The sequence below is a fragment of the Takifugu rubripes genome, chromosome 8 (assembly GCF_901000725.2).
Source record: "Takifugu rubripes chromosome 8, fTakRub1.2, whole genome shotgun sequence".
NCBI classification, from domain to species: domain Eukaryota; kingdom Metazoa; phylum Chordata; class Actinopteri; order Tetraodontiformes; family Tetraodontidae; genus Takifugu; species Takifugu rubripes.
Window position 1 is genome coordinate 7,170,760 of NC_042292.1, and position 12,788 is coordinate 7,183,547.

At 43.8% G+C, this 12,788-nt stretch overlaps 2 protein-coding genes across 3 annotated transcripts; one reads left to right on the plus strand and one right to left on the minus strand.

The window, feature by feature from the left end:
* The first annotated feature begins 3,454 nt into the window (after positions 1-3,454).
* LOC115250818 (keratin, type I cytoskeletal 18-like) lies at positions 3,455-5,769 on the plus strand. Its single transcript, XM_029841018.1, has 8 exons — positions 3,455-3,568; positions 3,648-3,730; positions 3,813-3,969; positions 4,050-4,211; positions 4,288-4,413; positions 4,647-4,876; positions 5,132-5,166; positions 5,717-5,769. Exons 1-8 carry the CDS (start codon positions 3,455-3,457, stop codon positions 5,767-5,769), a joined length of 960 nt encoding a protein of 319 aa, XP_029696878.1.
* A 1,135-nt stretch (positions 5,770-6,904) lies between these two features.
* Positions 6,905-12,488, minus strand: LOC115250773 (actin-related protein 2/3 complex subunit 2-like). Of its 2 annotated transcripts, none has more exons than XM_029840776.1 (10): positions 12,273-12,488; positions 11,062-11,096; positions 10,622-10,734; positions 9,690-9,735; positions 9,379-9,565; positions 9,201-9,294; positions 8,966-9,092; positions 8,779-8,879; positions 7,796-7,896; positions 6,905-7,037 (listed from the first exon to the last, which is right to left on the minus strand). In XM_029840776.1, exons 1-10 carry the CDS (start codon positions 12,344-12,346, stop codon positions 6,995-6,997), a joined length of 921 nt encoding a protein of 306 aa, XP_029696636.1. In that variant the 5' UTR covers positions 12,347-12,488; the 3' UTR covers positions 6,905-6,994. The 2 variants fall into 2 exon arrangements, with proteins under 2 accessions (XP_029696636.1, XP_029696637.1); XM_029840777.1 differs by lacking the exon at positions 6,905-7,037 and adding an exon at positions 7,689-7,737.
* Positions 12,489-12,788: the final 300 nt, after the last annotated feature.

A 12,788-nucleotide genomic window follows, 5' to 3' on the forward strand; every position in this document is an offset into this window, starting at 1 on the left:
TTCCCGGTTCAACTCTGGATGGCGCATCAAATCTGCCACGTCCCTCTTTAAGTCACGCATCCTGCTCACGCTGTCCTGCATTGAAGACCATGGTGTCCATCTAGGAGGGGGGGTTGACGCTGAAGAAGCTTTCATGTCTGTGCTATGTCTGAGATCCTTTTCCTCACCTTCTTCTTGTTCCAATACTCCACGTCTCCCTAGAACGCGTTGCCATGTTAGCGTACTGAGTCTTGTAGCTCTCGACTATGTTGTCCATGTCCAGAGAGCGCGTGCCGTTATCTTTTAAGACGACTGTCACATTCTGGACTTGAGATTCCAGCTCCTTGATCTCCTGCAGGCAGCAGACAGGACCATCTTTCTGATGTCTGCAGGATACATTATCTTGAAAGCGTTGGTTTTTCTGAGTATTACCTCATCATAACCGACTCTACGCAAATCCAGTTCTCCTATCAGGTCCTCCAGCTCCAGCACCTGTTCCACGGCCCTCAGATGACCATCATCTACACTTGTGTGTGCGCATACATGCATACGGATGAAAGAATTAATGGTTTCCATGTTTTAGAAAGAATAGACATGCGAAGAATCTATTCACCTTTTTGCTGAGGACAAACTCATTTTCCAGCTCAGCTTTCTTCAGCAACTCATTTTCGTACCTAAAATGAAGGAATCAAACAAAACACTTTGGGAGCTCCATAGGCATCACTGGGTGAAGCTATCTCCTCACCCCCACTCACTTCTTCCTGGTGTCCTCCACCTACTCCTCCTTCTTGAGGAGCTCAGCTTTCAGATTCTCTTGGTCCTGGATTAGGTTCTCCACCTGCTCCTCCAGCTCATTCGCCAGGTGTGGGACGATGTCATCGATTTTGGACCCGTATGCTCATGCTCCTTGAGGATCTTTAGCTTGGTCTCCAGCTTTTGTTCTCATCTTCCAGATGTTTCACCTTCAACACGCACAGAAGTGAAAGTCCAGATATTTAATCTATTCAGCAAAATAAATGCTTAATTAAAATACCACGTGACCGATTTCCTTTTGTTTTCTTCTAAATCAACTGAAGATGCAGTAGTACCTCAAAATAATTATGTAATTGTCCACAAGGTGGCGCCAAATCTGCATACATCCATTCGTTTTTTCATACGGCTGCACGATCGTGTGCGTGCTTTATGATAAACTTTACGTTACATGTAAGTGTTGTAACTCTAAGTTGGGTTTTTTTTTCCAGTTTTTTTTTCCAAAATACCGTGTTGCCCAGTAATTAACATTTACTTCAATAATAACGGCTGAGCTTGTTATTTATATATATAAAAAACGTCAATTCCCTAAAGAAACACGATATAGTAATAATAATATAATAAGAATAATAATAATAATAATAATAAAAATAATAAGAAGAAGAACTATATTATTGTAATAATAATAATGATTATGTTACCAGGAGGCGGCGCTCTAACTGTAATAGAATATTGCTGCGTATATACAGTATGGATGTTCAGACTGAGACAGCGTTCATAAATAGCAACCATGAGCCTATTTTGACAGCTTGTGTCTGATTTACAGCCAGCCATATCTAGGTGGCGCTATAACAAAGAAATTATTGAAATGTATGGCTTTTGGGTGGAATCCTGGTCAAACCTTTTTCATTCATGGCAATACCCTCTGACCCATCAAGGTCTCGTTGACTTCCTCACCAGGTTTAAGATGAATGTACTAAACACACTCGGAGCAGCCATCAGAATGCAAAACATGACTTTTTCTGTTGCCAGCAGGTGGCGCTAAACGAACAACCGCATTATTAATTTTGCTCAGGTCCAGGCCGCAATCACACACGTGACCATTGGCGCCGATTCAACAACTTATGTCCCAATGACAACCACTTCCTGGTTTATGGCCAGACATCAACATTAATAAGCTTCACAAATTAACATCGCCCGTCTCCAAATTGCACAGTTGAAATATAAAGATGATCCCATAAAAGCTCTTTAAAAGAGTTTGCTCAGTACCAGGTCTGAAACCTACAAAATGTGGTCAAAATCGCATTTTCAAATGAAAATGGCGCACTCCCGGGGTCAGGGCTCCAGGAGACTTTTTCTGTATCTTGTACAATAAATAACCCCACCAAGTTTAATGTCCCATACCCGGGCTTCCTCCGAAAATAGGTGGCGGCCAAGAGCCATTTCTGGACGTCTGTGCCCGGGACCCCTAAAATACATAAATGTATAGCTTCCTTTTGAGGTGTCGGGCAAACTTCTCGAGTTGAAGCACCTTCAGGCAGTGGAGACAAAAACAACTGAAAATAAAACTAATAAATAACTAATAAACCTCCGCCAGTCGGTGCTTGGCTCCTATATAATAATAACATATAATAAATAATAATAAATAATAATAATAAGCATTATACTACTACTACTACTACTACTACTACTACTACTAATAATAAGATAAGAATAATAGCTTATACTACACTACTACTACTACCTACTACTACATACTAATAATAATAATAATAATAAGCAGTATTACTACTACACTACTACTACTAATAATAATATAATATAGCGTACTACTACTACTACTACTACTACTATAATAAAATAATAATAATAATAATAATAATAATAAAAATACAATGATAGTGATAATAATGATAATAATAATAAGCAATTATACTATTACTAGTAGTATATTAATAATAATACACTTGTATGGTCATACAAACCTTATCAATCAGCTGGACGAACTTGGTCGTTGAGTCCCACCATGTCATCCTTCTCCCTGGATTTGTTGCGGTCGGGTAACTTTTGCTGGGTCAGGTCCCTCTGGGGTTATAGGACCGGCTGCTTGTATTCTCTCGTCTGAGCATGTTGCAGCTTGCAGGCAGGATCCTCGGAACGTGGACAGATGTGCAGTCTGCGTCCTGTACCTGCATCCTCTCTGGAACACCTGCTTTTAAGGTGGGTGAGGACCAGACATCAACCTCCTCAAAATTCTACAGGGTCCAATCACCAAGGAGAGCTTGGAGCTGCAACACGGGTAGAAACTTAAAAAGCCGACACGAAATACCTGAATTTCGCCTTTACTACTTTGTATAGACCAATGGCATCAACGGGGGGCGGAATGACGCATAAAAGGTGTATAAAATCCACCTGCGCCGGCAACATCCAGGTGATTCTCTAGGCTGAACCACTTATTACCCGCACCGCAACCATGCCCTCAAACCACCGCTGCAGTATGTTCGGTGAGGCCGGAGGAGGGGGTCCAGGGCGTCCGTGTCCAGCCTGCAGGGGCTGCGAAGCATGCTGCGCAAGGACGAGAGGGACCATCCGGCGGTGGATCAAGCCAAACCCACCGCGTCCGCACCTCCGGCCGCCGCTGACGCCCCCGTGGACGTCAAGCAGACACTGCGGGGTTCTGAACGACCGACTGTCCGGCTACCTTGGCAGGTGAAGAGGCTGGAGAATGAGAACGGCGACCTGGGAGAGAGAGATCGACGAGATACTGGCAAAGAGGAAGACACCCAAGGGACGAGACTGGGATGAGATCGAGAAACCACTGGAGGGCCTCAAGAAGCAGGTGGGTCATCAGAATAAAATCCGAATGAATTAATTATTAATCCGGAGTGTGGTGTGATGATGTGGATTTCTCTGTGTAGGTGAAGGATGTCACCATGGACAATGCCACACTGTTGCTCCAGATTGACAATGCCAAACTAGCTGAAGAAGACCTCAAAAACAAGTACATCGCACACAGAATATCATTTCCCAGTGTAAAACATGGCCTCTGGTGTATATTCTGTGCTGAGCTGATTTGTGTGCAGGCTGGATGACGAGATAAAGGCCAGGAAGGTGTTGGAAAAGGAGGTGGTCAATCTCAAGAAGACCTACGAGGACACCAAACTGAACCGCCAGCAGACGCAGAAGGAAATCGATTTGGTGAAGGAGGAGCTGGAGCGACTCAACCAGGACCACAAGGACGTAAGTGTGACCCAAGCGGGCCGGGTTGGCTGAACAATGTGGGCTGAAACGTGTGAGCATCCCCGCTGCGCCTCTTCCAGGAGGTGGAGGACCTGTGTGAGAAGATCAGAGACTCCGAGGTGAAGGTGGAGATCGACTCTCACAACTCCAACCTGGCCATCATGCTCAACAACATCCGCCACCAGTACGACAACCTGGGCAAAAAGAATCTGAAGGACACCGAAGACTGGTACCAGAACGAGGTACCAGCCCAGCAGACGTGGCTTTCTCTGCACGTTGTTCTTCGTAGGGGTTTCACCATCTTCTCTTTCTCTCCAGTTTGAAAACATCAAAGTGGTGGAGGCCCAAAACAACGAGACTCTGCTGTCTGGAAAGAAGGACCTGAAAGAGCTCCTAAAGCAGAAGCAAACCTTGGATATTAGGATCCAGAGCATCCAGGCCATGGTAGGAACACATGTACACACCTGCATGCACGGTCAACCAGACCTTTAGAACATTCCTGCTGCTGTGTCATTACACTGGAAACATGCAACCTTACTTGAGGGAAGTCCTCAATCTTTGAGACGCCACCTGAGGTGTTCCTCATGTAGGTGTGTTTATTAGGTGATCCACCAGAAAGAGACCAGAAAAAAGGCAGAAATAGGCAGAAAACTCTCTCTCTCTTTCCTCTCTTACAGATCAGAAATCTGGAGGAGAGCCTACTGAACGCCAAATGTGAGTATCAGCAACACCAGGCCCCCCTCAACAAGATGCTACTGGACCTGGAGTCGGAGCTGAGGAAGGTGAGGTCACAGGTGGAGCGCCAGGTGGAAATCAACAAGAACCTGCTGTGCGTCAAGATGAAGCTGGAGGCAGAAATCAATAACTACCAGCTGCTGATCCACGGCATGACCGCTGACAATGAGAGGTGAGAATAAATCCTGCGCCTCAGGTTAGCATAGTTCAACATGTTGCAAATGCTTTCAAGTTGTTACTCCCCCGGTTTCCAGGCTCTCGGCTGTGCTTGTTGAAATTAAACGATGCGGCTGTACCTCCAGGCAAATCCTAAACTTGCTAAAGGCTAAATTGTTCTGGTGGGGTGGGGGGGGGGGCACAAACTTAAGTCAGACCCGTTCTCCGCTTGGTACGTTAGCATGTTTGTCCCTTTTTCCCTCCCCGACAGCTTGGACTTTTCTTTAGAGGATGTCCTGCTGCAAGGTAAGTTCTGGTTCCGATGGACAAACTACTGACCGGATAAATCTCGCAGCATATTCCTGCATGTGTAATTTCTGGGAAGTCACACTTCAATGTTGTTGCACTCCAGGATCTGAAATCTGTCAATGGATTTGTAAACGTGATACATTTGAAATCAAACCCTGACCTTTCTTTCTTGAGATCGCCTCTGTGAATGCACTTTCCTATAAGATCCGGATGAGAAGATCGTTCCACAATTTGCTTGTTAGCCTAGCATTGCAACCAAAACCGATACCCAACTCAAGCAGCAGCAACTTGCGCCGGTTCAGCCCAGGTCACTCGAGGGTAGAGACGTCAAACATTTGGCAGTTTGGGACATGTCAGGTTTGAGTCAACGAGACGTGGGGTGGTCAGATCTTCCATCTGGAGTACTAACTGCACCTCACTCACTGTTTAAGATGTAATCCCCACCACCATGTTGCACAAAAATAAACGCTTCGTCGAGGACCTCGATGGAAAATCTCATTGTTATTCTTGTCACATTAACTGTAGATGTGCTTTTTTCTTCTTCCAGAGGAGCACAAGCCTAAAAACCAGATGATCGTTGCACAGATGAAGCCAGTGTGAAGCAGAAAAGATGCCCCGCCCTCCAAACTCTGCCACCCCCCGGAGACCCAGGGCTGAACTGCCTGACATGCTGGTGTGAGGATGCTGCTGCACAGCATAACGGCCCCCCCCCATGGAGACAAAAAGGAAAAAAATGATTCTTCTGCATCCTCTTCCTCCTCCTCTTCATCCTCAGCTGAGGAAGAAGAAGAAAAACCTGCCATTGAAGAGGCTAGATCATTGCATTCATACAAAGTCTCGACTTGTTGCTTCAAAAACACTTGTGCATCGTCTGGTGTTCAACAAATAAGTCTTTAAATCTAATATGCTCAATGGCCGTGTTTCATCAATTTAAAAATATTTATGTGAAAGTCGTCAATTCTGATAATATACAACAACACAGCGGTCAGAGGGGGTCATCAGTCCCCTCCTTCGGTGGTGTCAAGGGAGCAACTAACTAGGAAGATTTTTTTTTGTTGTTTTACACATTTAGAGATTAAACATTTTAAACGGTTATTACTGCAAATTGTTCACTTTGGGCCCCTGTAGAAACACAATGGAGCACTGTTACAAGCACCACACACACACACACCAATATTACGTATCTTATGGCTGCGGGGGCAGTGTAGTTAATGTTGCTGATGTCATATCAGTAGTAATTATTTATTCTGACCCCAGAAACATAAAAGCTTGATATGTTTGTAGCACCTGTCACTGTACAAAGGAAACCAGAAATTTATGACTGCTTGACATCGAATGGTAAAACCATTGAGATAAAAGTGAGACGGGGGGCCATTTGGTGATTGTTTGACTTTATTTTGTTTTCCAAATGATGACGGTACAGACGACAAGAAAGCACAGAGAGGGAGAAACAAAGGTCCGAAATCATCCGGCACTCGGATAGTTCGAGAAGAGGGGCAAGCAGGAGTACCATATGGAAAGATATCGTATCAAAAATTCAGATTTTTCTCATAATATATATTTATTTTTAGAGGACTAATAACTCTCTTTACTATGCAAAGCAAGGAATGCCCAGTTTTATCCACCTTGAGCCACGGCCTTCCACAACCAACAATGATTTTTGTCTTTAAAAAAAAACAAAATAAAAAAAAACAAAACAAAACAAAAAAGACAAGGGGGGTTGTTGGAAGATGAATGGTGGGGGGGGGGTCCTCGAGTCCAGTCACAAGAGGAGTCAAGTCTCAGTGTAGCGCATTTTGGCGTTTCCATAAGGGGCTTTGAAATTTTAATGGTTGGAGTCGGCCTCAGCGGGGAGAAGGGTCTTTCCACTGGAAGGAAAAATAAAAAACCATTAAGTCGATTAAGTCCTCGTTAGACAAAACGCCTGCTCGGCTGTGCCAATCATTCCCACCGTATAACACTTGCTTTTGCTGTATCAATAGATGCATCTGGGCAGGGTGTACCGCTTGTTTGCATCAAACTGGCGGCGAAGGCCTTCGCTGCCGACATGCTTATGTGGTATACAGACAACCAATCTGCTCGGGATAAATCTAATGAACCGCTGATACCGCGACGTGGAATGTGGTGTGTTTGGACAGGAGCCAGGTCACGACGACAGCACAGAGAGGCTTGTTCTCTTTAACAACATGTTTCATGTGTACGCAGCTGCGCGGCGTCCTTAAGTCTAGAACACCTGCTTGCGGTGTTCAGAGGAATACATTTCCCCCCAATCACAGATAAAAAGGCTAAAAACTGGGAGGACTGAACAAGCAGAGAACTGTAAAAATACATTCCTTTCTGAGTCACTCCACAGACACTCTGCAGTCAGGAGGCAGAGCCACACGCCCCAAAAACACACAAAGATAAAGAGACGTGCATCGGATTTGGCCCCAAGACCGACTTTAATTGCCATCCTGCTGTCTCGACACACCCGTCGCGTTGAAGTTTGCATGTATGTGGCCAAACATATGTCGTCAGAAGGAAGCCATGTCGTCTCAGGGTGGGAGGGTGCCAGTCTGACACCGATGCCTTGGAACCAAAAGCACGCACTAATTTGCAGTTTACAGTGGTATGGGCAGCTACTTACGAGATGGTCTTCATCTCTTTCTTCTCTGCGTCGGGTCGAGCTCGGTTCAACACTTTGAGGAAGTCGGATGTCTTGGCCCTCATACGTGTGTGGATGTAGGCCTTGGGGATAAAAAAGATGCTTGTCAGATGTGGATAATTGCTGACAGGTGCAGCAAAATCAGGTACAAGAACATAGCGGGACGATAAGTTGTGTGTTGGCAAGCGAAACCCGCCCATGGCTGTCACTCACACAGGCTCCTATTGTCTCAGGGGAAACAAACCTGACAGCCAACTACATTATCTGCGGTCTGCTTACCAGACACTTGTGACACAGCGCAGGAGCCGCAGGCTTCCTCTGAAATGTTAGTCATCTGATCAGCTATTTGATTAGGATTTACAACTGCTCAGGGTTTACAATTCACCAGAAAAACCTGCAAGAGCTTCAGAAAGCCAGACCATTATGACAACTGTGGTTTTAAGTCTTTAAGTGGTGAGTGAAACAGACCATCATCAAAATGCCACCGTCAAATTAAGAGTTCCACACATGGCTGCTGCATATTCGCAAAGCCAGTCAGACCTGAGAGATTAGTCTCAAGCTGAAGACCAATGTTGTTGTTGTGGTGGATCCATTTCAAAAGAGAACACTGAGTATGTTCATAGCTTCAACGAGCTATACTCAGAGCTGGACATGAAGGTCCTGTCGTCCCTTGACCCAGTTCACAAGCAACAGAGTCAGGCTGAAGACCAGCATTTTGAACAACAGATGGATGAACAGGTGGATAGTCGTATAATTGGACAAGCTTTTTATCCATGTTGTAGGTAAATCCATTTAGGGCATAAACATACAGGAACATAACGATATCCCATCACAATGACTGCACATTGAACGCGTTTACATGCGCTTCAGTTGTCCAGTTGAGGTTGGCTCGACACAATTATTCATTTATTGGAGTGTCAAGTACCCGTAGTGACTGGTTGTGATAGTGTGTGTGTTGGGCTGACCTTGGAGCACTTTATGTGGTAGTGCAGGTAGTCCCTGAAGGTGTGAATGAGGTTGATGGTGTTGTCTCTGGCATTGGCATTGGTGTGACGAGGGAACAGGACTGAAAACACGAGGCATCAGCATGACGATTAACCACAAAAAAAATGAAGATTAAAGATCAACAAAACAAAAATCACGGGATCTCACCAAAGGTGATGTATCCGATGTTGTCCCCGACAGCGGCGTCCGTGTCCTTCAGCTCCAGCGGGGGCTCCCTGTGGCTGAACAACACCTGCGGGGCGGTGTGGCTGGCTCGTCGCCCCTCTTTGAATTCCTACAAACAGATAACGCTTAACATCACATACTGGCATAATTGGGGAGTTTAAAGCAGGCGGAGGACAAGAAGAGAATTTCGTCAGCACATGTCTGACTACCTCCTCACCTGCATGAAAACTTTGCCAATGATGACGTCGTCATCGTCTTTAAACACCGTGCTGAAGACCACAGTCACTCTGTCTTTCTTGGCTTCCACATACCTGACAAACCAGAGGGATTCAAGTCACATTAGAATGACAACAGAAGCGAGCGTGCGATCCTGGTGCGCTCGCAGCTACACGTACATGGACTCATCGTCTCTGTAGTGGACCACTGCCCTCTGCTCGCCCTCTTTACCCTCTTCCTGGAACTTGAAATACTTTTCAAACACAGAGGCAAAACAGTTCCTTTTCAGCATCCCTGCCTGGTGGACAGCCTCATCTTTGTTGGCTGGCAGGGCCTCCAGGTCGTAGAGGAGGGATACATTATAGCCTATTCAGAGTAAAAGGTTATATAGTCATCTGCATATATATTTACATACACTGCAGTTGACCACAGAAGAGCAAATGCAGAAAGATGGAATGACATCCAGGAGACTGGGATTGAGAATACTCACCAGCCTCTGCTGGAACCAGGAAATTCCCATACAGCCTCTTGAGTAACTGAAATGTAAAAAAGCAAAACGTACTTGTGGTCAGATTTTTCTAAACATAATCACTGTTGTGTGTCTCAGATTTTATGTCGTTACATAATGACTCTTATCTTAGACTACCTTTATAGGCTGATAATGCCTCCAACGGTCAGTTGAAGTCATGGGGATGCCTACAGTCGATTTTTTTCTTTTACATTGTCTCAGAATATAATTCAGTTTGATGTATATTTTAGGATGGGCTTTATTTTACATGCAAAAAGCCAGCAACTTGATGGAAAAGAAAGGGAGGTTATAACCTGTTATCACTGGGGGTTATAATAGATACCCTTCACTCAGGAATGAAGCAGGCTCACAACAACAAGCAGACTGAATTCAAAATATGTCCGTGACACCTCAACAAATGTCACCATTGACAGTGGACATATGTTTTTAAGTCTGGCACATTTCAATTTGAACAGCCTGTGTTAGCAAAAAGTTTTTTTAAAAAAATATCTACAAATTGATCATAAAAGGCTTTGCAAATATACATTTTAGTTTGGAGAACTGACACTGCTGAAATATTTAACCTTTCAATGAGACGCTGCTACGAGGCTGGATGGAAGCCAGGTCATTCATATGCAGCTTCTGCTGTTCACAAACAGCACACTTCCTCACCCAAACTCACTTCCTGTTACCACTATGAGCCTCAGCAGCTGCTCCTTCCCTTACAAGGCAACACAGGCCTTGCGGTGCTTCAGGGTGTGTGCAGGCATCATCATGACATCATTCTGTTTTGATTCTTACAGAAAAATATAAATATGATGCCAGAGATGGCTTAAAATTTGAAACCACGGAGACACAATAGTGGGTCGGGCTTATTTTCCACCCCACAGCCCACATTTGATTGTGCGCCTCACCTCGTCAGCTCCATGCTCCTGCAGCTCCTTGTAGAACTTCAGGGAGATGCTAACCATCACTTTAGTTTTATCCCCATTGGGGTTGGAGATGTGATACAAGACGCCATCAAAATCTGTGGCAGAGATGAACAGGTGACAAATGAGCAACAACACATGAATCATTATGTTACTGACGTTAAGTATAAATAAAAATGCATCATACTAATTCACAACCTGGATTCACGTCACAACCATGAGCTTATTTCAGTCAAACTGACACTAGGGATATAATACTGTGTATTACCCAGCAGTGATTACTGGCAGGGTTGGAAGATACTACCCCTTCTAATATGAAGCCTCAGTATTTTCAATAAACATTTCAAAACAAGCTTTCAGACATAAGTGCAATAGGTTCAAATTAACCTATATAGATGCAACTCTCCAGATTTGTTTTTTCTCACCTGCAAATGTCACATCAACAGCCTCTGGCTTAGTTCTGCAAAGATAAATATGTAAAAATCACAAAATGTCAAGAATGAAATAATGTAAACTTGCATGTGGTTAATTGATCTCAACACATCTTGTCGCCAATGTAAGAAGAAATAACTTCACTGTATTAGAAATACATTTTTTCTGATCCAAAGTTTGTTTTCCTGACATGTAAGCACATGCGCTTTGGCTGCTGTATGGAAGTGGAATGCTTTTAAAATAGGATTTGACAATTTCTAGAAAGTATTTCCTATGGATCAATCTAAGACACACAAAATGTACTTGTGATTTTCACATCCGCTTAAAACCCAACACTACTGTATATCAGTAGTGATTTGTTTACTTGACACATAGGAACTGGAAGCTAAGGAAAATTCACAAACGGCCAAATGTCATGAATTTTTGCGCAGTTTGTTAAAATGGCATATTGTGCATGGAGAAAGGAGCTGCTGCTGGCTGTTTACTGGAAACAGACTTGACCCAGCATGCTTCCAAAAATGCGGAAGTGGGTGAGACACCGAGATAGCACGTCGCAGCTGTTTCACACGTAGACTAGGAAAGCGAAGTTTTCACATTTACATTAGATGTTGTAAAGTGATTTGGGAGGTATCACACTTTTAATAGTGCTGCCACTGACATCCTTGCCCTTTCAAAGATATACGTATTCCTACAGATTATATGCCTTGACCAAAATCAACCCAAGTTGTAGCACAAACATGTAACTTTTTGTAATGTCCTAAATGCAAGGAAAAGCTAGCCACAGCTATCATTTTAAACATGGAACATCGAATATCTTCAAAAAACATTTAAGGTGCGATTTTGGTAATGCGCTTAACTCAGAAATATGTGGGTTTCTTTATGTCAACTTCAGAATAAACACTATCAAGAATCATAAATTCGTTTAGATATCCGTTTTTGTGTCGAACGGACAATGTAGACACACCCTAGCTTTACGACACCCAGTCACGGCCGTACGGAATATTAATCCGTGATCTAAATTTTAATTTTTCGAAAACAAAAACAGAAGCTTAGTTAATGTATGCATATATACATGCAAATGTCTATAAATTGCATTTAGAACATCCCATGTTTGAGTAATTGTGACTCTGATCTTCATTCCATCGTTTGAAGGGAAGCTAGTTTGAGTTAGCAATGCTAGCCAGGTGCAACAATGATTTCTCACCCGTTGGATGCGCCGTCGAATTTTAGCGACAGCGTCTCTTCTATAATGCGGTTATTGATTTCTAACAGGATCATCGCAGCTGGAGCCGGTGTCAAAGAAAGGGGGGAATCAACTCCTATGCGACAAAATGAAAATTCAGCAATTGCTTCCTCCCTTAGCTGACCAGACCGCTTCCGCCGGGGCTACTTCCGCCTGTCACTTCCGCGTACTTTCAACTGAAGACCCCATGAGATGAAGCTGGCCACAACGCTGCCTGAGAGATAAATATATATGTCATAAGTGTGTATGTAAATAGAAATATACCACTCCGGTGGGCTTATAAATGCAGCATTTAGCTTTGTTGTTGTGTTTTTTAAAAAGCCAAATAACAAACGTTTACCCAAAGATAACGTGTTTTCAACCAGACAACTAACTTATAGAATTCATAATCTCCTTTGCAGTGGTACGATAATGAGTTATTTTGGCATGTTTCACAGCGCAGCCGTTGAACTAGTATTTTCAGTCGTTTTATTTTTT

What these genes read in the sequence shown, in the direction of transcription:
- LOC115250818 (XM_029841018.1), top strand. Translation starts at nt 3,455, where the DNA reads ATGAGAACGGCGACCTGGGAGAGAGAGATCGACGAGATACTGGCAAAG. An exon ending in AAGACTGGTACCAGAACGAG is followed by an intron (nt 4,212 to 4,287) that starts GTACCAGCCCAG and finishes CTTTCTCTCCAG; the next exon opens with TTTGAAAACATCAAAGTGGT. An exon ending in TCCAGAGCATCCAGGCCATG is followed by an intron (nt 4,414 to 4,646) that starts GTAGGAACACAT and finishes CCTCTCTTACAG; the next exon opens with ATCAGAAATCTGGAGGAGAG.
- LOC115250773 (XM_029840776.1), bottom strand. Translation starts at nt 12,346, where the DNA reads ATGATCCTGTTAGAAATCAATAACCGCATTATAGAAGAGACGCTGTCG. An exon ending in TGTTGATGTGACATTTGCAG is followed by an intron (nt 10,735 to 11,061) that starts GTGAGAAAAAAC and finishes TCTCTGCCACAG; the next exon opens with ATTTTGATGGCGTCTTGTAT. An exon ending in ACCACATAAAGTGCTCCAAG is followed by an intron (nt 7,897 to 8,778) that starts GTCAGCCCAACA and finishes TTTATCCCCAAG; the next exon opens with GCCTACATCCACACACGTAT.